At 41.2% G+C, this 25102-nt stretch overlaps 1 protein-coding gene across 2 annotated transcripts in view; it reads right to left on the reverse strand.

The window, feature by feature from the left end:
- Positions 1 to 25102, reverse strand: part of PLEKHM2 (pleckstrin homology and RUN domain containing M2) — a 1089177-nt gene that overhangs the window by 379535 nt on the left and 684540 nt on the right. For both annotated transcript variants that reach the window (XM_044061870.1, XM_044061869.1), the window contains 2 exons: positions 21695 to 21932; positions 11973 to 12797 (listed from right to left, as the gene is read on the reverse strand). In XM_044061870.1, coding sequence (XP_043917805.1) covers positions 11973 to 12797; positions 21695 to 21932 — 1063 coding nt within the window. The remainder of the gene's footprint in view (positions 1 to 11972; positions 12798 to 21694; positions 21933 to 25102) is intronic.

The following is a 25102-nucleotide window of genomic DNA, read 5'->3' on the forward strand; positions in this document are numbered from 1 at the left end:
TCAAAATATCCCATAAAAATAATAGCATAAGAGGGAGCAAAGCTGGCACCCATCGCAGTGCCTTCCTTTTGCAAAAATATTTTTTATCAAATTCAAAATAGTCATGTGTAAGGCAAAATTCTAAAAGACATATAATAAACGAGGTCCTAGGTCCTTCTCCCAAAACTTTATTTACTGCTTCTATTTCCCACTTAGTACTAATACAAGTGTATAAAGATTTTACATCCACACTGGCCCAGTAGAAATTATCCTGCCAAGTCATTCCTTTAAAACAATCACACACCTCCCTAGTATTCTTAACATGTGAGGGAATTCTTTGCAAATGATGTTTTAATACTGAATCCAAAAATATACCAACATTCTGTAAAAAGGCACCTCTCCCTGAAACAATTGGACGCCCTGGAGGATTCCTTAAATCCTTATGTATTTTTGGTATAATAAAAAATTTAGCATCTTTTGGATTTTTTATAAACAATTTTTTAACATCCCTTGTTGTAAAAAAACCAAATCGTTCACTCCTTTCCAAAAGGTCATGAAGAGTATTGTTAAATTCTACTCTTGGATTTCTAGGAAGATGCATATAAATGTTACTATCAGACAATAAATCTGAAACTAGAGAGTTATATTTTTCCTTTGTTAATATAACCCAATTTCCACCCTTATCAGATTCTAAGAAAACATGCTCATCACTATGTTTTCTAATTTCACATAAAGCTTGCCATTCTTCCTTAAATAAATTATACACTCTAGGTTGTTTTTTAAACAAAACATATTCCTTATTAATCTGCTTAATTAAAACCCTCTCAAAAGTGCTAATACTATTATTCATTTTTGGGGGAATGAATTCACTGATATATGGTACTTTAGGAATGTCAAACTTTCCCATACCCTGTGTTATATTCATAACCTGAAAAGGAATTAGAACGCCCTTCCAAACCCTCATAAATATCTATCATTTCATTTTCATGTAAGGACAAATCCATCAGAGAACTATCCAACACAGAATCATCATTCATTATTTTAACAGGAGAGACTGCCTTGTCATACTTGTTAGAAAAGAAAACTTTTAAATATAATTTCCTACAAAATTCCTTAATCTCTAACAGTACCTCTGCCAGAGAAGGAATATGTGTTGGTACAAATTTAGTTCCTTTGCATAAGACACTTTTCATACTATAAGTGATTGAAGGCAGAGGTACTGGAATTGAAGTAAAGACATTTAAAATCCAGTTTGGGCTGCTATTTTCGTTTTTGGTGAAAGGTTTTTTTTGTATCGGATGGCTTACCAAAGCCATATTGGAATTTGAGGACAGAGCGAAAATATCTAGCTACAATAAGGGCCCGGCAATGTATAATTCTGGCGTTGAACAAAGCACAAAAGGGACAGCGAGGGACGTCGTGGTCTGGGCCTAAGCAAGTGATGCAGTAAGAATGAAAGTCTTGGTGAGGTATATTTGCTTTCCACAGGCAAGACAATTGTTAACTTTTTCTGACATCGGTTAGAGCAAGAAAAAAGGATCCCCAACGGGGTACTTAGCTTTAGAAGACTTCAGCTTCAATTTGGATGACTAAACTCAGCGGCCGACCGGCACTCATGCAAACTGCGTCTGCTTCGGGCTCCTCGGCAAAAAAGACCGATGTAATGGCATCGGCTGCCTTACTTTATACTACTGACGACCTGATGTCAGTCCTGAAGTGACAGCAACTGACGCAGAAATACTAAGCCTTTAGTACTCGGGCCGGCCGAGGGCTACCCTGGGCAGGGATAACCCAAATGTGATGACTGCAACAGTGAAACATGAACATCATCTGGATTGTACAGCTTTCATTAAAGGCAGAATGGTTGAACGGTTTGGTTATCCAGTGAACTGTATTAATCTGAAAAAAAGCTTATAGGGTACCATCACCAACTGTTGGACTACTAGCCTGAGGACCTATATATATTTTGGTGTGGTTCCCATCTTGGTTTGTGAAGGAGCAGGTTTTGTCTCAAATATAGCAACCTAGAGAAGTATGGTACTTAGGAAAGAAGAGAATCTACTCTGACAATGAGTGCTCACATGGCTAAACAATGTTAACAATTTCTTGAGGTCACATGTGTGTGTAGATTAACGAACTTAAAGTTCAAACAGATATATCCTGCTTTGGTAAAGGCTTCCTTTGCAACTGGAATGAATGGACTTGCAGATGCTGTACTGGCGATGAACACAGTATCTCTAGTAGTGTTAAATAAAGACAGTGATGTACCATAGGACTCTGGCAAAAGATGGGGAAATCTTCAAATGCCTGTTCTGTAAAATGTAATACAAGAATGGCTGTAATATTTTCACTGTTGCTTGGACATCCCTCAACCGCTACTGTAGGCTGAACATTATCAATTTTCAAATGCCTTTCTTTACTTGGATTTATGATATATTTTGACTTTAGAATGACTTTTATTGTATAGTTAACTTTCTACTGTACCTGCCTATTTTTAGTATGGAAATGCAGTTGTAGTTTTAGTCCCTGCCAAGGTCTGGCCAGATCCAGATGGATGTAACCCTGCAACTCAGCCCTCAATCTCTAGTGAGAGGACAACTTTGTCTGCTACCCTTAAGATTGCAATTCATCCTTTAAGGCAGGTAAACACCCAAGACAGGCATATATTATATGCAGCAATTAATAAAATGATAAATTAAAAAGGAATGATCCAAAAGATAAAAAAAAACAACTGTGCTGTTACATAAACACTTTTTTTTTTGGGTTGCAGATTTCTGCCCCCACTGCCTGCCATCCATCATATCCCTCTTATGTTCAACAAGTCCATCTGTTCCTTAGCAGGCAAGAACTGAATCAGAGAGATCATAATCCAAGCAGCCATCAGGGATAGTTTATGGTTTTCCTGTTTTTTTCCCTGGCTCTACTGTGAGCACATTTGGTGAGGCGCGTGCAACACGCTGGCCATGGAGGATGTCACTCACTTCTGCAAAGGGTGCTGGCATAAGCGGTGGTCTGTTCAGGTCTCCACAACTGAGATTCACAATGCCTTATGAGCCTCTGAGTGCACGCAAACCCTGCTATACCCCACAGAAGAGGCATGTGGGCCACGCTCCATCACTACTCACACTCTGCTTGGCTTCTCCAGGGCTGGGGCCACTAGATGAACCTCGATTATTTGGGTCACAGCCAGGGCTCAATCCTTCTGTACCACCTAGATAGGCAGGTAACTGTTAATAGATGTGCAGAAAGAAACAGCAAGTGGGCAATCTAAGCTTTTACTGTAACTTTAAGGCAAAAAGAAAAAAAGCCATCATCAACTTATCAGTAAATTGGCAGTGAAACTGGAAGAAGTGAATAGCCATTTCAGGTGCCACAGTTTGATTGCGTATTGTTTGGTTGAGAGATAGAATGGAACAGCTTTCAAGCATAAGTTGCAAAAAGTGCCTGGGACATCCAGTCACAATACTCAATATTCAGATTGTGCCCCAAGGAAGACAGACATTACTTGTTAAAGTTCAAGATATACCTTTAGAAAGGCACAGAAGAGGCCTATTTTGTACAGGTATGACAAGTTAGAATCACAGAAATATGTACTGAACTTCAGTCCCGTTCTTTATACAGCACCACAGGAAGAACACATTTTCCACTTTGCTATACAAGATTTCCTTGCTTTGGGTTGGAAATACAGTTGTACAATAGTAGACAAAGTCCAGGGTACGATCCCGACATCTGACCACTGCTTGTATGGAGTTCTGCATGATTTCACCACGTCTGTGTGGAGTTCTCCTATTTGGTGTTCCTGCCTCAATGATGGTAGGTACTGGGTTCAAAGCCAACTCTTAACTGAACTTGAGAGATCTACCAACAGAATGCACCCAAAAATGGCACAAGTTGGTGGCAGCAGCGCAAACGGTACATGGTGCCTACTGGGGGGATCCATTGTGTGGATCACCAACTTCAGGCATCAACTGCGGCACATGGTGCTCTCTAGAGCAGACAGCATGGACCACAGACTGCTGCTTTCCATCAAGCCTAGCCTTTCAGCGTTGTAAAAACTAGCTCTGGTAATCTGGTCACATTAAGTAATGTCACCAAAAGGGGTGTGCAAATTTGCAAGTGCATGTGGTTTGAGGAGTTGGCCTACTCCAACCTATGTCAGTGACCTATTATAACGGTAGGAGGGATTTATTCTCTCCTACTGTTCACTGTGACACCATTAAGACCGGCAGCCCTGGATCAACAAGCTGACTGGTCAGTGCACAGTTGTCCAGACTATTTTACTTGTGATAATCCTACTGAGCAAAACCTGGATGCAACCTACCAAAAATGAACTAAGGAAGGCTACACTGAATACAACTCCACTGACAGGATGCAAGTAGGAAGTGAAAAACATGATGACAAGGAGAAGAATACATATTCAATGTAATCAGGAGACAAGGTAAGAAGAGCGAGCAAGACATCGGGGTCAAGGCAGCAAATGGGGGAAAACAGAAAAGGATGAAAACTGAGACAAGGAAAAAAAAAAACAGCAGAACAGCTTAACAGCTTTGAGTACCTGGGAGGTATGGTTGAGGAAGAAAGAAGTCTGAAGTAGGAAGTCAGAGCAATAATCAGAGGTGCTGGAGCCAACTGGCCAAAATTGTCAGTAGTAGCGACAATGAAGATGAAAAGGAGTCAAAACAGTGATGTGACTAGTGCTTTTATATGGCACGGAAACCTGAGCAGTGGCAGTAGAGAAGTTAAGGAAGCTCAAGATGCAGGAGGTGAGCACCATGAGATGGCGGAGATGGGCAGTAGGATGCGCACTGTGGGACAGACGAAGAAATGATGACATCAGAGCAAAATCCAGAGTAGCCCCACTTGCAAAGAAGATCAAGAACACACCTCTGTGGTTCAGATGCATGCTGGAAAGGAGAAATTTGGTAAAGCAAATGTTGGAGGAAGTCAAAGAAGGTAAGAGGAAACAAGGATTTCCATCCAAGAGACAGATGGATTGTATCAGAGAAAACTAGCATCAATATGGCAAGCTCCCTATTGAGGCAAGCCCCTCCTGCACCCCCCCATGCCCTGCGAACTTATATATGCCAACTACGAGATAGTCATACCTGGGAGAAAAGGGAACATTCTAAGAAAAGGCATCTCAGACTTATTATATGCAAGTCCGTTTGTGCAAACATTCAGTCTCTGTGTTTCAGGACTTGTCCAGCAGGTCCCAACATTTCAAATGGTGACCAATCTAGCTTAACCACTGAAGAACCGACAGGTGGTGAAAGTTGACCAGACACCCTAACCTTATATAAAAATAGTAAAAAGGGAGTTGATGATGATTTCCCTCTGTTGGGTTTCCTGACCTCCTTAAAAATCTCCAGCACAAAGTCAGAAAACATGTACCTAAAATGCATGAGTGCTAAATCAAACACCGTCAGTCCTAATGTGCCCTCAGATTGGGTGAATTATAGACCTCCTGTTCAGAGTTAGGTAGTACACACACTGAGCTAAGACGACTAGTTCTTCCCTTATGAGATTCACAGCAGGAGACTAAACCAATGCAGCTTGTGCAAAAACTGTGCTATCAGCAGTACTTGTTACCTGTCCTACTTACCTTCCATAATGCCATCAGGATAAAGGGTACTGAAACGGAAAGCATACAAGACCAGGACTGCCCAGGTTATGGAGCAGACGTCCGTTACCCAGGCCTGTTGAGATGGTATCTTGGTGCAACACTTGCTCAATTGCCTGTTTTCTAGAGAAGCCAAAAGGTCTACTTCTGGCATGTACAATAACATATCTCCATTTAGTATCCATTCACTGGAATATGCTTGTGTTCAGCTCAGCTGATCTGTCAGATATGGAACATACAGTGCCCAGAGTGTCAACACCTGACTCCTGGGCTAACTCACATGCATACACTGCTACTTTGCACAACTGGTAATATGGTGTCCCCTCCTAACTTGTGGATATAACACCATCACTGCGGTACTGAGCTAAGAGGACTTGCAAAGTTCCCTATTGCCAGAAAGACTTGAAGGCTGTGATGGTTACTTTTATTCAGTGTGGGTATGCTTCTTCCTGAATGCACTGCCCCAAATTCACTGAACTCTCAGATTCTCCATATGACACCCTCTCCTAAGCCAAAATCAGAGGACTCTGTTGTGAAGGTCTGGGAAACTGGGTTCATTAGAAAAGGCATCCCCAGGTTTTGGAAGCATTAGTCTAGTCTCCATAATTTCTTTCTTGATGCATGGCAGTGGAGTGGGGCACTGCAGAGATTGGGCATCCTGACACTACCTGTTTCTCTGGTACCACTGCATTTTCCTCATATGTAGTCTTTCTGCTTGGGGGGGCAGCATCAGTATAGAAAAGGTCATGTATTCCAGGACACTGACTAAGTCTCTGATAAGTGTTTAGTTCAAGTTGGAGAGCTTTCTGAAGTACTGACAGAAAAAGTATCTTGTCCTCTGGAAAGAATGTTTTCTATTTGTCTGTATCTAGCTGTGCCCACAATAACAAAACCTGCTTTGTGGGTGACAGGTAGGACTTTGGAAGAAGATCTACAGACAGCTGACTGCAGTTTGTAGATTCTTTTGGATGTCCCTCATGCAAGTACCCTGTACAAAGCAGTGGTCCAGATAACGGTAATTGTGAACACTTTATTCTGCAAAAAGAAATTACTACAGCAAAGTGCTTTGTAGATATTCTGAGTGCAGCAGGCAAGCCCAAAGGCCAGGAAGTGAACTGGTAATAGGGAACCCCCTGTTTTGATCTAATGAGCTACCTATCCACCCTGGCTACTGGGATGTGGGGACAGGTGTACTTTATGAAAGGGTTGCTATATATCCATGTGGAAAGACTTAGGACACAAGATCTGCAAGGACAGAATTTTGTACTTTTTGGCTCTTAGGATCTTGTCCAATCTGGAAAGGTCGAAAACAAACCTCCAAGTTCCATCTTTTCTTGGGACTAGGAATAGTCTGGAATAAATCCCAGTTCATGTTCATTATTTGCTATGCTTCTCTATGGTTCTCAGGGGATAAGTTTCCTATTAAGGAAAGCATTAGGTGCCGCTGATCTTCTGAAACTAGTGCAATGCCTAGTAATTTTTTCTTTCCTGCTTGAAATGCAACCTTTACACTCCTACATTTTATTTTATACCTGCAGGACTCATCTGTCCTGTGTGAAGGCCTCTAACTGCCTAACAAAGATGGCCTTCCTCCTGTACTTGAGGAAGGTGGGCAGGGGAGGTAGGGAAAAGCTGAAAGGTGGGGTTTGGGAGAGGAAAAGATAGGTAAGCTATACAAAAGTATAGTTGTTTCTTCCGACTGTCACTGCCCCAAGGCCCTCAAGTTTTTCTTCTAGTCAGCTTTTTTTTTTTGCTTCCATGACATTTCTTCTTGCTTTTGTGGTTTTGGTCACCTTCTCCTAGGAGTGGAAAGACCAGTCTTTACAGTGGTAATATCAGACATACCTTGCAGCAGGGAATGAAAAAAGTCCTTCACAGATTGCATGGATTTCTTTTTTCCTCCTTTTTAAAACACCTAATTATCCAGTGGGGCAAGAAGGTGCACCACTCTCACATGCTCTAGGAGGTGCCAAGTCCTCAAACTGGCAAGTCTCCCAACTACCGGCACTCAAGCAGCCACCCCGCAAGATGCATCCACTACATCCCATCCATTCTCCATAGAGTGCCTGGCAACCTGGGCATTGAGTTTGCATAGCGCAACCATTTTCTTTTTCAGGACACTGCCTTGTAGGTCATCAGTTAGCAGAGACTCCTGGAATTTTAACATAAGAGACTGGCAAGTTAAGGGTATCAACGACCAGGACAGCTGAAGTCTATGTTTTTTCCTGCAATAGTATAATATCCTTTTCTCCCTGCCACTGGGAATATGATTTCCCTGTCACATAGGTTACCTTGCTAGAATCCACAGACAAGACTGATGAATCAATAACTGGATTCTTGTACACAAGTTTGTGGGAGTCCCTGACAGTATAAAAGCGTACTATTTTGCTCAGAGCAGGGAGATGGAAAGCTTTAAACAATCACTGCAAAATGCATCATCCAGAATCTGCACAAGTGAAAGAATAGTTCAAGATTTGGATTCTAAGGTCAAGAAAAAATTGAAGTATTTGATCTGTGCCCGGCTTCCCATTTGAAAGCCTCTACAAGGTGTTCTCAGTGTCAAGACTGTTGGTATGTGAGGGGAGACATTTAGTCAACATATGCCAATCCCTACACCTTTAAGTTTGAGGCATCCAAGTCCATCTAGGGAGTAAATCCCTTCCTCCTTTCAGAAAAGGGTACCTCCAAACACCATGTGCTCCTCACAGGCTTGTTGGCTGAATTTTAAGGCATCCATGAAAAGCTAAAGTCAACCTGAAGAGACCTTGGGAAGGAAATTGGACTGGGGTAGAGGAGGATTATAAAGTCCTGGCTGAGACAGGCCAACCATCTGGGCTTGGGAATCTTTGATTTATGCTTGGCAGTACTTTTGGACTTGAAAGATTCAGCATGAGGGCAGACATCTGCAACCTCAACCAGTCTCGTTCAACCCCCTCCTGGATAAATACCATGGACTGCTATCCTCTACTTCACTGACAATGCAAGCATTAGATTCCAAAGACTGAAGAATGAAAGGCCCCAAGACCAACTCGCAGAGTGCAACCTCATGAAGGGTCATACCAGAGGCCTAGTCAGAAAAAGACAATGGATATGGGTCAGTAAAGGCACCTTGTGAATCCAGTGTCTTTGAACCTAGATGGAATGCAAACTCCAATGTAGTGTCAGCCTTCTGGATTCACTTATCCTTTAGTAGTTTCTCAAAAAAACTTTTTTTTAAAGGATGGTTGGAGGAACAGCTGGCAGATGACTTGGAAGAATATGATAGGTTGTGCACCCTCTTCAGCAATAAGTACTCCTGTAGATATTCCACTCTGCATTTTATGGTCCTTCGGTTAAGCAAAGCACACTGGGGACTCCTTGAAACATCATGTTCAGGAATCAGTCAAAAAAAAATTATGGGGGTATCCGTTTCCTTCAACTAAGGCAATTGCTAACTTTCACACCAGGCATCTACAAGTATCCAGACATCGACAAGTATCACAAGGCAGACTACTATAACAATAATACAAGAAAGATAAGAATTTTTCTTCGACAGGGTATTTATCTGGAAATCAGGATGCAGGATGACCTAAAGTACTGGTAATGCATCCTTGGAATTAAGCTGCACACAAACCGCAACTTATGGCCAACTATACCACCAAAGTCGGGAAATATATGAGGGATGGGAGTACACCTGGACTGAAAGGGAAAGAGTGAAGAGTTCTGGAATTTGGGTTGTCTTTCAAACGTCTGCAGGAATTTCAAACAGTCTCTGCTTCAATACCGAATTATGAAAAATATCACGGCGAAACTCCAGGGAGACAGTGATGGGATGTCAGGAATGAACCCTGCAGTTGTGAGGAAGAGATCTTACCAGTAAGCCACCATATTGCCCTAAAAACTGGCCACCAGCCCCCTAGGGCAGGCAGCGAGGAATCTTGTATGCATGCTGGTCAAGAGAAACAATGGTCAAGATGGCCTGATAAGTTACCCAAAGTCACTGCATGCAACAATGCCAACACCCCACAAAAAGCTTACTTTATCTGTATGCACAGTTTTGGAAATTCTACCTCAGACTAACACTTGATCTCCATAAAAGTGTGAATGTGTGGTGGACTCAGAATATACTCTTCCGCTGCCATGCCAGTAAAAGAGAACTGGCTCATGACTATTCAAATGCCTACGAGGCAAGCATCCCGCACTACTGTAATTCCTCTAACCTGGCAGTCTGGTGACAATGGAGAGAGATTCTTTAGTAGTACCAGTGGGCTAAGTCATCTACATTTTTAAATACACTGCTTTAATGTAGGACAATCTCAAAAACCAACAGCTGCCTGAAATAAATTAATACAACTTAATTCTTTGCAATATTTTTGAGGTTGGAAATCATCTATTAGACAACGCTGTCACCTAGTTGCCAAATGTCTACTTAAATTCAGCCTAAACTAAGGTTGCCACCCGTCCCGTGGTCAGTGGGACACTCACGGGTTGAGTTGTCTCATCCCGTTGCCCACTGTGGAAAGTAGTGGGGCAAAAACTCCCGCTTTTCAATCACACTGAATTGCCGTGGAAAAGCCGCAATTACGTCCGGCTTTTCCATGGCAATTCAGTTATGTCACCAACCCGGACCTGCAGGCAAAGCTGCTGCCTGTTAGGTTCAGGTGCTGTAATTCGCGCAGCAATTGGCTGCAATTCATGAAAGGGGTGGGGATTGGGGCAGGAAGAGCCCTGCAAAGATCACGGCTGTAGGAGCGCTTTGTTTTAAGAGCTTCTACAGCCGCTAACAAAAAAAAAAAAAAAAAAAAAAATTTTTTTCTGAGCCAGCCAGCCAGCCAGCCAGCCATTCTTCCAACCAGCCATCCATCCATTCATCCAGCCAGCCATTCATTCAACCAGCCAGCCAGCCATCCATTCATGCAGCCAGCCAGCCATTCATGCAGCCAGCCAGCCATCCATTCATGCAGCCAGCCAGCCATCCATTCATGCAGCCAGCCAGCCATCCATTCATGCAGCCAGCCAGCCATCCATCCATCCAGCTGCTACTCCCACCAGCCAGCTAACCACTCCAGCAGCCGGCCAACCAGTTAGCTAGCCACTCCAGCAGCCAGCTGGCCACTCCAGCAGCCATCAGTCATACCCATAACAGCATCTCCTTCACCACTCCTGTGGTGATGTCATGGTAAAGGGTGTGGCCAGTGTCATATTGGCCACACCCCCATGTTCCACTTTGGCCCGCTGAAAAGGTGGCAACCCAAGCCTAAACACAAGAAAGTTTGAAAAACAAAAACACGGTGAAACATCTAAGCAAAATTTAAGTCACCTCAAGCAACTCTAAATCATTTTTCAATAGATTTTTGCTGTTTTATCAATTTCCCAGTGAATGGATTTGCAGATCATGGTGCTGCATGCAAACAATTCAAGATTTTAAGTACAGTCACAATTTCCTTATGTCGCCACGTCAACATGCAAAGTGATTACATTACAATACAATCAATAATATGTCAACAGCCTTAAACAATAAGGCAGAACTTTATATTTACTAAGAAAGCAAAAGCACAATTAAGAATCAATTCAGGGCAACAAGGTCATCAAAAGTATTTTTTTTCTCTAAATCAGGACAAATGTACCCAGCAACTGGTAATGCCCACACACATTATTTGGGGCTTGAGGATGAAAACATAAGGAATCAGAAGTTCATCTAAGGTAGACAGAGATGTGTGAGTGCTTGACTGACAGTTTACCTACGGGGGTGGGGGAGTAGAGTGTGGTCATATTAACTCTGAGTGGTGAGACGTTACTGGCAATGCAGCAGATGTCAGCATGAAGAGGTTTCAGTAGCAAAAACATGCACGCTGTGTATGCCCCTCCACCTTGAAAAGTTAGAGCTTACATACTGTATTAAAAAAGGGGATTAGGGTAATGCACAAGGAGAAAATCATACATCCTCCTGCTGAAGTGTATGATACAAAGATGGACTGCTCATGTTTACCTGCTTTCCCACAGAGCAGATCAAAGCCCTGGCAATCTTCAGAACTTCTCTCAGAGAGGGGTGGACCTATTGACAGTGACCACACTGAAGGGTAGCACTGAAAAAAAAAACACACCACCACTCAACCTGTTTTATCAACATGAGTCGTGTTTTAGATCTATCTGAACCAGTTCTGTTTGCTTTTTCATGCCTTTACTGGTTCTCTTTTGAAAACTGTCAAATTAAATCTATAACTAATTTATTCCCTCAGAAGCATTCTTGTGATATGGACAAAACTGCGACACCTGGAACAAGAACTGATTAGTACAGGCTTATCTAATGAGAATGTAACAGTCAAAACATAGTGAAGCGCAAGTACTGCTTTAATCCACAGCCTTCAATTCAAGGCATAGAGAGTCTTCTTACCTGAATTCTGATGGATGCGTCATCTCTGAAGGACTGTTCTGCTCTTCCTCTATCCCAGAATCCTCAGCATTTGGTAGTGACACACTGAGTTTAGCTTCTGAAAGTCTACTGACAGGACAAGCATCAGAAAAGTTCAGCAGTTTGACATCAGTTCTTTTACTCCACTCCACAATTAGGGTTTTTTCTACTTGTTTATGTGTTTCTTCTGTGCTTTCCGTTGTTTGGCAAGGAGCCTCAGAGCTACTAGGAACATGTGACGATTGACCATTCCTTGAAGGGTCATGGTCGCCACTACTTGTTGTAGGAGAGCATGGACTCTCTGGGGTAAAACGGTAGAAGTCCAAGGGGGGTGGAATCCCCTCACCAAAGTCCCGATATGGACGCCTATCAGGGGCCTCCCCTGAAACGCAGGTCCGAAAGGACTGGTCAGGGTGGTGTTCTCCCTCAGACTTCCAGCTATTGGGATCTAGAGCTCCATTAAGTTTATCTATAACCTCGCTCAATGGTTTCCCAAGACTGTCCATGGAGGTATCTTTCATAGCTGGAATACAGAGTCCCAAATGTGTCAATGACATGTGTTCCGCTCCTAATGGTGCTTTATTCTCATCAGCATTTTTCTCTTGACCACCAGAACCATCAGTGGCACTCTGCTCCAAATTTTCTAAATGGGTCCCATCTTTCTGCCCATCCCCCACATCATTTTGCAGCTCTGGCTCTCCTGCTTCTTGTTCATGGTCTGTAGGTTCTGTCAGAGAGCTTGTCAGGCAAACTGACCCTTCTAATTTTCGTTTTTTCTTCTTGGACACTTTTTTCTTTTTACCTAACCTACAAAAAGAAACAATTGTCTAAATCAACTTTGTGCAGTTAAACTTACAATAATATTTTGGTTAGACAGCTGAAAGATCCTCTGGACTTTGACACATTACCCCAAAATATAGCAAACAGCAACAAAATGATTAGCAGACAACAGATACCCAATCACTCCATATCAGATGACTGACAGAGCCCTCAGCAGTGAACCTCATTCTCTTTCTACTCACGTCTTCCTTAAAAAAAGAGAGAGAGAGAGAGAGAGAGAGAGAGAGAGAGAAAATTAACAACAGCAAAAGCAGTGCTGCATTATATGTAAGTGCATTAGTTACTTTTGGAAAGAAAGAAAACACTTGAACTTTAGCATACAACCACTGTTTTTTTTCAGTGTTGGCAATTTTTACTAATCCCTGAGAAAGGGGCTTTTGCACCTTTATGAGTAAAAGTACTAGTGATAAAGAAATTGCAACACAGACAGCAACACAAGGGGATAGAGTTGGGGAGGGTGTCACTGTCAGTCTCTCTGAGCTCATGGCCATTGGGGAAAATGAGAATAATTGCATCAACTTACCTGTTAACAGTACAAAAACCTATGGCAACAGGGTTTATTCCAAGCCCGAAACCAAAGTTCCTATTTACAGATTTAGGGTGGGAGAGGAGGAACATTTCTAAGTTAAGCTATCAAACTTTTAATACATGAATGGTATTTTATCAAACAAGGAATAACTTCACGGAAGACGCAGACAGACTGGTTCCATATTTTTGTGTAATGACTTCCCTTCCCAACTAAGAGGAGCAAGACTAACTCACCCCGAAGGCCAGTCCAGCCCTGAACTTCCCATGGAGACAGTAAAAGAGTTAACCAGTTAACCATGCAAATCAAACTTCAAGTGATCAAATCTACTTTTTGCCTCCTTGTTGCTGAGGCTCTCCATACAACAATGCACTGTTGATACTCTGAAAAGAACCAGAGGTAACTTGTGCTGAGAACATCAAAGAAGTGTTACTATAGAGGTCACTTTGCCCTTTAGCTCCAGTTTTGCTAAGAGGTCACCTACCAGTCTGCCAAAATAAAGCATTTGTGGCTGCTGACCCATCCAGCAATGGATGTCATACAACTTGGTAGAGTTGATCCCTTAAGCAAGGATCCATTCCAAATGTATCAGCATTAGCTGCAGCTTCTGTCTTTAGAAGAATCACACACAGAATGAATCATCCATATTCTCAATCTGAATAGGTGCCAGCTTTGTTAAATTACCTTAACACAACTGTAGGGCAAACACTGGAAGGTACAAAACACAGACCCAATGTATTGATCATACTCCAAGTCAAAAATGGAAACCGTGCCAACAGTGGAGTGAAAGAAACATTTACATGAACTAAAATATAAATCAGCAAATACCATCTACTCAAATGCTCGACCCTACTCAAAAGCCTTAGGATTCTGCAAAATGGCACAAAAGTCATAACAAAGGCCATCCTCTGGACCTGCTTTCGGTTTAGAAATACAATACAGATGTCTGCTTTAAGTTAAGAAATGGTCAGGAATATCTCAAGATTATGCAGTGTCTACTTTCTTATAAAATGGGTGATGAAAAATCAGGATTCTGAGATGCAGCATGAACAATATGCAGACAGGATGAAAGTTACAGGGAGAAAAATGTAAGATCAAGAAACAGTGTACCAGTGCAAAGAAACTTTGCACTCACATTAGCACGTTTAAGAAATCTGGGGAGGGAGAGAGGGGATGCAACAGCCAAATCCTTACAACACCTGAGAACAGATTAAAGACTGTAGTATACCTGTGAGGCCTGCTGTCCTACTTGAACCATGAGGGACTGGTAACACAGCTGCTCTTTGTGACAGATGAGGTGGAAGTGATTTATTTCTGCACATTTGTGGAGAGGGGTGGCTGTTTACTGCCTACCACTGTGTCCTTTTAAGTGGGACCTTTTTTTTAAAGTTTAATGCTTACTGCCTACCACTGTGTCCTTTTTAATGGGACCTTTTTTTAAAGTTTAATGCTTACTGCCTACCACTGTGTCCTTTTTAGTGGGACCTTTTTTTAAAGTTTAAATGTGTGACTGTGGAGCAACTTTGTGCACTACTGTGCTGAGCTCAGAACAAGAAGGTACAACCAGAGTACAGAGTGTGCCTATCCTTCGAAAGAGTCATTAAAGTGAGGTTCTGTCTGCCAAAGTTGGTGGAAGTGAGAGATCCCGCATCACTTACAGAAGAGAGTATGGGAACTACCCTGGTCATTTGGACAAGTTTTCCCTACCCAGTATGAATACTGCTTTGTGACTCTCCTGAAAATGGGTTACTGGCCTAGTAGGACTAACCTGGTCAAAGAAATGAATAAAATGACAGTTTAGTACCAAGCATGCATGCAAGCTCTCTGGGAACTATGAAAGCAAATATGTACTCATCAATAATCGTATCATCATATCCCAGTAAAGGCTAACCTGAAACTTCTTCAGGCCCCAGTGACACTCAACAAAATGACTTTGCACATAATTGGCAGTTACAATTCCCCTTCCCTATCTTCTGCTAAGCACAAACTATACTTGAACTACATTACAAAAATATATAAAACTTAAAAAAAAAAAAAAATAGTCATGGATGACTAACAATCCATCAGGATTCCTTAATTTTGTAAATGCCAACTCCTTATACCAAACAGTCATTTTTCCCCACTGGTGGTACAATTCTTCCCAACTTTGTCATTACTAGTGCATTATCTGCCTGTTCATTATGCTGTTTTTCTCTGAACAGGTTCCATAAACCTCACGAACCAACCATGCTTACAGACTACTCAAGCCCATTATGCAGCATTCACTGACATCATGAGAAAAACTACAACCAAAATGGTCCCAATACAATGCCCCCACATATGCTTCTAACCTCTACTTCAATCTAAACAGCTATACCAAAGTATCTGTTCTCAATCAAAATAAGTTCAAAAGTAAACCCATATGGTAAAATTCTCAAGACAAACTTAATAATAAAGAGAAAAGTACAGTTGTCTAAGAACTTACCACTACAGCAGATGTCCTACTGATCACAGTTGCAGTAACCCTAACACATGGGTTTGTCAATCCTGTCGTCTAGCATCCATCCTGTAAGTGTTTAAAGTGTGTACAGATGACCAGGTGGCAGCCTCCAGAATGGAAATGGCATTCACTCCTTTTGAGAAAGGTCCAGAGGCTGTTTCTGCTCTGGCAGGGTGAGCTCAAGGGCATGAGGGCCAGGACTTGCCATGAAGAGAGTAACAAAATGAGATGGCCTTAGAGATCCAGCATGGAATGGTTTGCTTGAATACCAGTTGGCCCTGTCTACAGTCCATGAAAGAAATAGTTAATCAGATTTTTGAATGGATTTTGTTTTGTCCAAACAGAATGCCCAAAGAATGCAATACCCTTTCACCCAGATTCTGAGAGTTTGGAAAGAAGGTAGATAGGTTTATGGCCTGACTGAGGGACAGCTCATTCACTACTTTAGGTTTAAATGAAGAATTTTCCCTGAGGGTCACAGTCTCTGTGAAAAATAAGAAAGGGAGGAATGGTCACGAGTGTCTAAACCTCTGAAACTCTCCTAGTTGAAGTGATGGCCAGAAGAAGGATAGTTTTCCCAAGTACAAAATTTGAGGTCTGATGATGTTGCTGGTTCAAAAGAAGGTAAGGGTAGGGTCTCCTAGCTTCTTGGAGAACCTTAACTTCCTCAGAAAAATGATGCCTGTAAAGAAAGAGAACCCCATCATCCACAGAATTAGGTTTAGGAAAAGAATCTGGGGTGTGCAGGGGCTCATTTCCCTGATGTACCCTGATTAGTCTGACTGAGATATCTTCCCTAACTGGGATCTGAGGGGCAGCCTCTGGTCCCTCAGATAAGATGATTTAGGATTTATCTCTGTCTGCAGAATCCTCAGCTGTCAAGGCCTCTGACACCATACCGACCTCCAGTGGTGTCTAGGTACAGGGGATCAGAGTAGGATTTAGACATACACGAGTTCTGAAACCTCTGCAGATACACTAGAATCAGAAAGGGCCAAAAAAGCCTTTGGCCTAGGCCTTATAAGCTTTTTCTACAGTGGTGGAGGCACGTCTGGGGAAGCGGAATCAGTCATCTTGGTGTGGGCTAAGCATCTCAGACATTGGGTCTCAAGGAAAGTGTTATAACAAACAGGACCACAAGGTGTTATGAACAAGGGACTTGGAGATATAACAAGCTTTGTAATCATGTCCCACTCCTAAGCAAAAGAAACAATGTGTGCGCAAGTCTTTGTATGTGATTTGTCTATTGCACTCCCACTAACCCCTCCTACCTGACATCTAATACTAGTAAGAAAAAACAACTAAGAAATACAAAGGAAGGATCTTCAATGGGGTACTTCGTATTCGAAGCAATGGTACCAATGACAAATGACAATCACAGTCCACTGGATATACGAACTGCATTTGGGCTGGTGGTAAGATAGTTTGAGGAATTACACCCTCACATCCGTCTATATACCATTAGGTTTGCTATATGAGGTCACATGTCGGACATACAATCCTGGGAAGGTAAATCTATGGTACCGTCAGTGGTGATAATCCATGCGTTAGAAATACTGCGACTGTGATTTCAGTCAGAACATATACTAGCTATTTGTAAAAGGTGTCCTGATCTCAGCATGAAAACAGCCTAAACATGGCTAGAAAAAGCCTTAAGTGCATTACTAAACATGAAAAGCTAGTTTTCAGCTACAGGTTGTCACCATCAACAGAGAAATGCATCAATCAGCACTACTCCAAGTAGATATCAAAGAGTAACACATTCTGATCTGAAGCCACTGCCAACATAACTGCTAAAAAATTAGCTTTAATTCCTCTCTGTCTAATCACCAGGCTTTCCCACTGACTATTCCCCAACGACCCTCCCTGAATTCACCAAACAGTTATATGCATTCATCTAAAACTAAACACTAGCTCCATGAGCTCTAGTAACATCGTTGTCTACATCCTGGAGCACGATACAGCATAGCTTAGACCTTTCTGAACCTATTCAGCCCATGCGTCTCGACTAGTTATGTCCCAGAGGCTTAAATAACTGCCACAGTAGTACAAACGCACAAGGGCAGCCACAAATAATATCCTGGTTATTATAGATATGCAAGCATCACCAGTACCATCTGGAAAGTCATGGAACAAACTACTACACTCAAAGGACACAGGTAACCCACAGTTACTTGATCCAAATCGATCTGTTTTTTTTTTGAGACAGACTGCGTGCTCAAATTAGCTTATTTTCTGAAAGGATTACCAAGGCCCTACATATGGGTCAATCCATCCAGTGTGTTTACCTAGACCGGGCCAAGGCCTTTGAAATAATCCGTCATGCAGGTATTTCAGACAAAGCTCATCTAACTAAATATTTACCCCTTTGTTACTCACTCAGAGAACCCATACTATTGAGGTTAGTGGCACGCTTTACACTCAAAAGTAAGTCCCAAGAAGTTCAGTCCTCAGCTCCCTTCTCTTGGGCATTTACTGTTTTGATAAGAAAAGGGAACCCAAAGGGCCATGGCTTAACAAGTTTGCCGATTACTGTCACAAAGGGTGCTATTATAAAACTCTTGTACTGGCATTTTTACATTCCAGGAAGTGCTTGGCTAGACCAACGCCTGGTGTATTGACCAAGGGGTCAAAGTCAGTGCCAACAAATGTAGTAGTGTTAGATTTCAGAAGTTAGGCTTGCCCCCACTTGTACCATATGAAGAACGTCCCCTTAAAACTGCCAATTAAAAATCTGGGCACATCTGTGGGTAATGAAGCATCCTCTCATCACTAAATATCAGATGTAGTTTGAAAATCTGCCTATCTAGGACAGTTAATTTTCAAAGGCATCTCCTCTTGGTCGAAGGAAGTCCTCTCTGTACATTCATGATAGCCTGTCAAACACAATACCCAGTTTGGCGTGTACCACTAAGCACCATTTCAGAGACTCCAAACTAAAAAAAAATATCTGACTAGGCTTCCCTATATTACTAAGAGGGACTAAAAACAATCACAAAATACTCTGCGTTGATACAATCTCATGCACTGTCATGTCTCTGACTAGGCTCCCTATATTACTTAGAGGGACTAACTACAAACAATCACAAAATACTCTGCTGATACAATCTAATGCACTGTCACCTCTGGCTAGGCTCCCTATATTACTTAGAGGGATTAAAAACAATCACAAAATACTCCAGATGATACAATCTCATGCGCTGTATTATCTAGAGAGACTAAAACTATCACAAAATGTTGTGTGTGATACAGTCTCATGCGCTGTCACCTCCGACTGCCCTTTTGGATACTCATCTCCACAAAACCTGTATCATCATCAACACCCAGTCAAACACCTCAACCCGCAGTAGCTTATGAAAATGAACAAATGCTGTCATAAGCATCTAACCCAATGCATCCCCATTCTTTGGAACAGACTCCCTCTGCAAATCAAAGTTAGCACCTTAGCTACTTTTAAGCTGACACACTGACTGGATGGCAAATCACAAATTCACTCCTTTGAAGTATGTGGCATAGATCTTCTTGACTGGAGAGTAATGCATCACAATACTACTCTGGGTTACTGAGATAAGTTTCTCAGCAGTCGTCTAGACTAGAAGCCTAGCTTCTACCTATGAATTATGAATCTGTAAGTGAGGCACAATCCTGTAATGTCAATCCTTTCTAAGCAATTCAATAACCATTTTTTGGGTGAGAAGGGAAGAGCTTTTCATTCACTGATTCAAAATGAAATAAGCCCTTATATTAACAGTGTCTTCAAATAATGCATTTTCTGGGAATTCTATTATGAGACTCATCTTTCTCCTAAAGTATCTCTTGATGGGAAAATGTCTGATTCACATAAAAATCCTTTACATCAGAAGAATAAGTGGGGGAATTTTTTTTCTTCTTTATTCTTTGTCAAGAAACAGAGAATGGACAGGGGGTCCGTACTTGTTTTGTGTGAAACACGCGAATGAGCAGACTAACTTCAGTTAAATGTCTTAAATAAACCAAGGCACTGAGGCTATAATGCATTGCTGTCCTATGCCTGTTTAACCACCTTAATATATTGCCTAGCAAAATGTGATATAATCTGTTTTAAAAAGCTGAAACCTAGCAAAATGTGATACAATCTACTTTAGGGAGCCAGAAATAGGGTATGGTAGTACAAATATGTTAACCCACAAAGTCTCAAGGACCAATCAGAGAGAGAATGTACAGACCTCTCTCTAAAAGAAACTGCATCAAGTTGCTTTTGCTTTGTATAAAGTTCCAAGACAAACGACAGGCCATCAGAAAAGATGGACCCTGATACTGAAACTCCAAATAAATCATGCACCATGAAAGGCTGCTCTTCTGCAGTGAGCTCATAACCCATACCCCATGTGACCTAGCATGTTCACTTGTACAAACAGGTAAACAAGCACTGCAAACCACACGTGCAACAAAGGGCCACAGGTGGGGGGAGGGAGCACCACTGAGAAAAAAAACAAGGATATGGGAAGGCTGTTACACTGTATAAACAGCAAATGTTCTAGAAGAAAAGAAGAGTGAGGATTATACTGTATAAACAGCAAATGTTCTAGAAGAAAAATACTGTATAAACAGCAAATGTTCTAGAAGAAAAGAAGAGTGAGGATTATACTGTATAAACAGCAAATGTTCTAGAAGAAAAGAAGAGTGAGGATTATACTGTATAAACAGCAAATGTTCTAGAAGAAAAGAAGAGTGAGGATTATACTGTATAAACAGCAAATGTTCTAGAAGAAAAGAAGAGTGAGGAGTAGGTATAATACAAGGCCTTGGGTACTGCATTAACAGCTAATTAACTGCATGTACCATAATGGGTGCACCTTTGTAAGGAATGTACATATTTGTATTTTAAATAAAAAATAAAAATAGTAAAGTAAAACACAATTTGTTGAAAAAAAGTGTTACAAAACAGCAATATTAATCAGTATGAAAATGAAAATAACTTACTAGAATTGCTTTATAACAACACAAGCAAAAATGTGATAAACGGTTACAGTCTATGCTAACAAATACAACTAATCTAGTATTTTATTTCTGGGCCATGGTCTGAATGGCCTACCAAGCACTTTATGTTAAATTCAAATGACTGTGAGCCAATCAAAAAATATAAGTGAAGTCTGTAACTAGGAAGGTGCATTAGGAAGATGTCACTTCTATCCCAAGTATCTTTTACTTCCTCTCAGCGTTGCTACCAACCATGTGTGATTTTTGTGCACATGCTACTCATATTCCCTGGTGCCATAGGATAATGCACTCCCCAAAATAAGAAATGGCTAGTTATAAAAATCTGATCTTCAGCATGGCAAAAGCTTCAAACCATGGATGATCTTAAGAGGAACTGCAACCAGAAACTATTTTACCCTAAAATGTTACCACAAATGTTTTCAGGTTTTTCCCACTTATCAAATAAATGTCTTACAATGTAAATTGTATAACCTGATATACGACCAACATGCAAGTTGTTGGGGTGGGTTGTTACTGTAACATATTAGTTAAAATTATCAAGGCTGCTAAGAATGAAATAATGAAATAAGGACACTAAAATAAGTCCAGTAAATGCAGCTGTTCTTGCTGTAATACTACACTGCTACCTTTACCAAACCTCAGGTGACAGACAGACAATGAAGATCTGCATGTTTGCATCCCTAAGAAAAACTACCCCCGGAATGCTGAATCCATTTATCTTCCTATCCCATAATCATGTTCTTAAGACTTGCATTCTAAAGTTATGGATCACTACACTGTAGTAATTAATACTGTATTAGCTAGCAAAGGTCAATTAACCCCCCATGATTAATTTTCCAATTACCCTTTATGATTACGTCTCCATTTCCTGTAACTCACCTGATCACTTCTAGCTCTGAGGAATGTTCAGAGTAGTCTGTTCCACTGTCTGCTGCAACTTCCCCTTTCTCTTCATAAGCAGTATGCACTGGGGTGACCTCAGCTGAAGAAACCGTTTCTACCTTCTCCTCATTGAATGGATTGAAGCGCTGTGTTGGGCTTTTTGAAAATGTTCTGTGACTACTCATATCTGATGTCGCTGAGTGAGGGCAACTAATGATGTCCGTCAATTCACCATCTGATAATTGAGTGAGAGAGAATTAGAACAAACATTAATGCCACCTAATACCAAACAAGAGATTGCTCATTTTGTCTTTACAAATGCACTCAGCAAACACGAGATAAAAAGAAAAGTCATGTTAAACACAAACAAGCTATGCAAAATAAGCTTAAAGTTAGGTTAATAGCAACGTAATGGCACAGTTCTTTTAAGTCCCTAAAATCAAAGAGGGTGACAGGATGTGAGGACCACTGATAGTGGTCATAGACAACTCAACGGATATTTACATTAATACTTAACAGATGAGTGCCATGCACTGCATTTACTGGGGGGTTTTTTTTGTACTCATTTGTGTATTCAGGTGAATTAAACCACAAGGAACCTTATTCAGCAATGGTAAATACTTAGGAAAACCAAAACCAGAGGGTGCAACATTTGCACTGCTTCCCCAATGCTCGGTTCTCTAGTTTGGTTATTGCCTGGGGTACTTTCTTTACAAAGTCTGCATGTCATGTCTGTTTTAACACGTTTTCACTGGCTGCTCCACTTCCCCTCACAATTAAAGACAAGTCAAACACACGCACACACACACACACACACACACACACACACACACACACACACACACACACACACACACACCAAATGACATACAGGTGTGTACACACTGTGGAAGTATCTTTATCATGCAATTGGCCGACATCCTATCCAGGACTAGTTTTCTGCTTTAAGCCCAGAAAGCCATGTAACCTCCAGCTCAAACAGAATCCTAACCAGAAGGTAAAAAAAAAGGTATTGGAAAATGAAGGAAAAAAAAAAAAAAAAAGCATGCAACCAAGTCAGCATCTTTACAACTGCAAGCAGTTACATAGAGACAGTTGCCAAAATTAGATGTTATCAAAATTCCGTGTAAATAAAAGAAAACAGCAAAGGGTTAGAAGAAATACATCTTAAACCAAGGGTAGTACTAGACGTTGTTACATCTATGAGTGACTAACATCTGATTACATGCATTTAATTATTCCATATCTCACTATTACTGCATAAATGCCAAAACACATCCTACTTTAAGTATAATGCATATGACACACACCAGACAGCATGTAAAAAAAAAAAAATACACAAACTTGCCTCTAGGCTGCCTATAGGCACTGACTGCATCAAGTAATTTCATCTCCCTGGGATGAGGAAAAAATGTCAGTAGCATGTCAATCCCAGCCAGACCCAGTTAACCTTTTAGCTTTGTTCACCCTAGGTCACCAGTGGCTGGCAGCAACCTCTGCAATATTGGTTTGACAGCAAAAACACACCATGTAAGACCTTACTACAATAGTATATATGGTTTGAGTAGACTACTATTACAGTAGTTCTGACTACCAGGACTTCAGCCACAGGATATCCTTGTCCCCCGCTCGAATTTGACACCTCAAAACCCCTCACCCTTGGCATACTGGATATCCCTCCATATGGGACAACAGGATTCTCCTAGTACAAAGCAGCGGAATGCTTATGAAGTCTTGAAGCCTTTTTTTTTTTTCAAAGTAAAGAATCAAGTTCTTCAAAGTTAAAGGCAAAGCCAAGGGAGGATGAGAAATTAAGAGTACCCTAATCTACTCATGCAGAAAAGGAAGAAAGTGGGTTCCTCGGCTACTACTTAAAGCTGATCAGATCCAAAATCTTAAATATACAGCAGATGGAAAGAATAAGTTGCACGTATTAGCAGGATGATATCTAAAGATGATGATTTTCTCATCGAAAGTAACAAGCTTTTAGTGATGTTTAGTGATGGGGGATATCCCCAAGGTCTTTTAGACGAAAGGGTTCATTTGACTGGGGACACATGGCTGAAGTGACATTCAGCTGCAGAGAAATATGGCTGTTTGCAAATTCCTTGTGGGCAAAGAGAAGCATACACTGCCATGTCCACAGCTTTAATAACTAAATGCACAGGGGGAAAACAATGTCCATGGTCCCCAGAGGAACATGAGACAGCAGGCAATATGGCAGGCATCAGCAGCAGGCTGGCCAGAGGGCATGTCAGTGGCAGTAAAAATGCAGTGCACAATGGACAGTGCCTTTATAATTGGAGTGTGTGGACCACTACCCCCTTCACAGTGTCTAGGGAACATTACCTAAAATGCATACTGGAGCATAAATGTGACTATAGTAGTCTGCAGGATTTCCTCCATGCTGTAGCACACTTACACATGTTGTAGTTATATAAGTATGTAATGTACACTGAGCACAACACTTATTACTTATTCTGCTGCCATACATTTGGCTATTAAAGCTGTGAGCATGGCAGTGTGTGCTTCTCTTTGCCCACAGGTAATTTGTAAACAGCCATATTTCTCTGCAGCTGAATGTCACTTCAGCCATGTTGGAAATTACTTGCTGCCTAGGTGCCTGAACCCAGACGAAATGTTGGATGTAGTGGTCCAGGGGAGAAAGGATAGGTTTGCCCCTATTTTAGGACAAGAACCCCCTGACACCACGATTACAAATACCTTGAATCAAAGATCTGACAACTTTGGTGAAGCCCTTATATTTGACTAATCCGGTGATTCAGGTGTCATAAAAGAAACTATCACCAGGGAATGGGACAAATTTGTGGAACTCTCAGATTTGGAGTTTTTTAAGAACAAGTCTTTAAGGTTTATTTACAGAAAGGACCAAAACTTTAAACAACTTTTTGAGTTTAATCGATCTAACCCCATTCAGGGGGTGGGAAGAAGGCCAGGTACTTTCAAATGTGGAGCTTGTTCCCAATGTACCTTTATAGCCAATCGGACCAACATTTACCTCCCATCCAGGGACAGGAATTTGGTGAGTGATAGTTTTTCCAATTGTAACACCCAGGGTGTTGTTTATATTGCCACATGCAATTTTTGTAACTCATTTTATGTGGGGAAAACTGAAAGAAAACTGAAGAGCCGTATATATGATCATTATGAAATTAGAAAACAATCCAACAAAAATGCATTATATAGGCACACTTTAAAATGTCCCCAGGCTTCGTTTTTGTTTTTTGTGTTGGAAATTGTTCCAAAAGAACTAAGGGGTGGTATGTGGGAAGCAAAACTTGAATACAGAGATACAATTATGGCAAATTGTGTTAGATTCTACAAAATTTCCAGGTTTAAATGATGCACTTTCAATTTCTTCTGTGCTCAAGCTTAGAGCAGCCA

The sequence above is a fragment of the Protopterus annectens genome, chromosome 2.part0, assembly GCF_019279795.1.
Source record: "Protopterus annectens isolate FY-2018-M chromosome 2.part0, PAN1.0, whole genome shotgun sequence".
NCBI classification, from domain to species: domain Eukaryota; kingdom Metazoa; phylum Chordata; order Ceratodontiformes; family Protopteridae; genus Protopterus; species Protopterus annectens.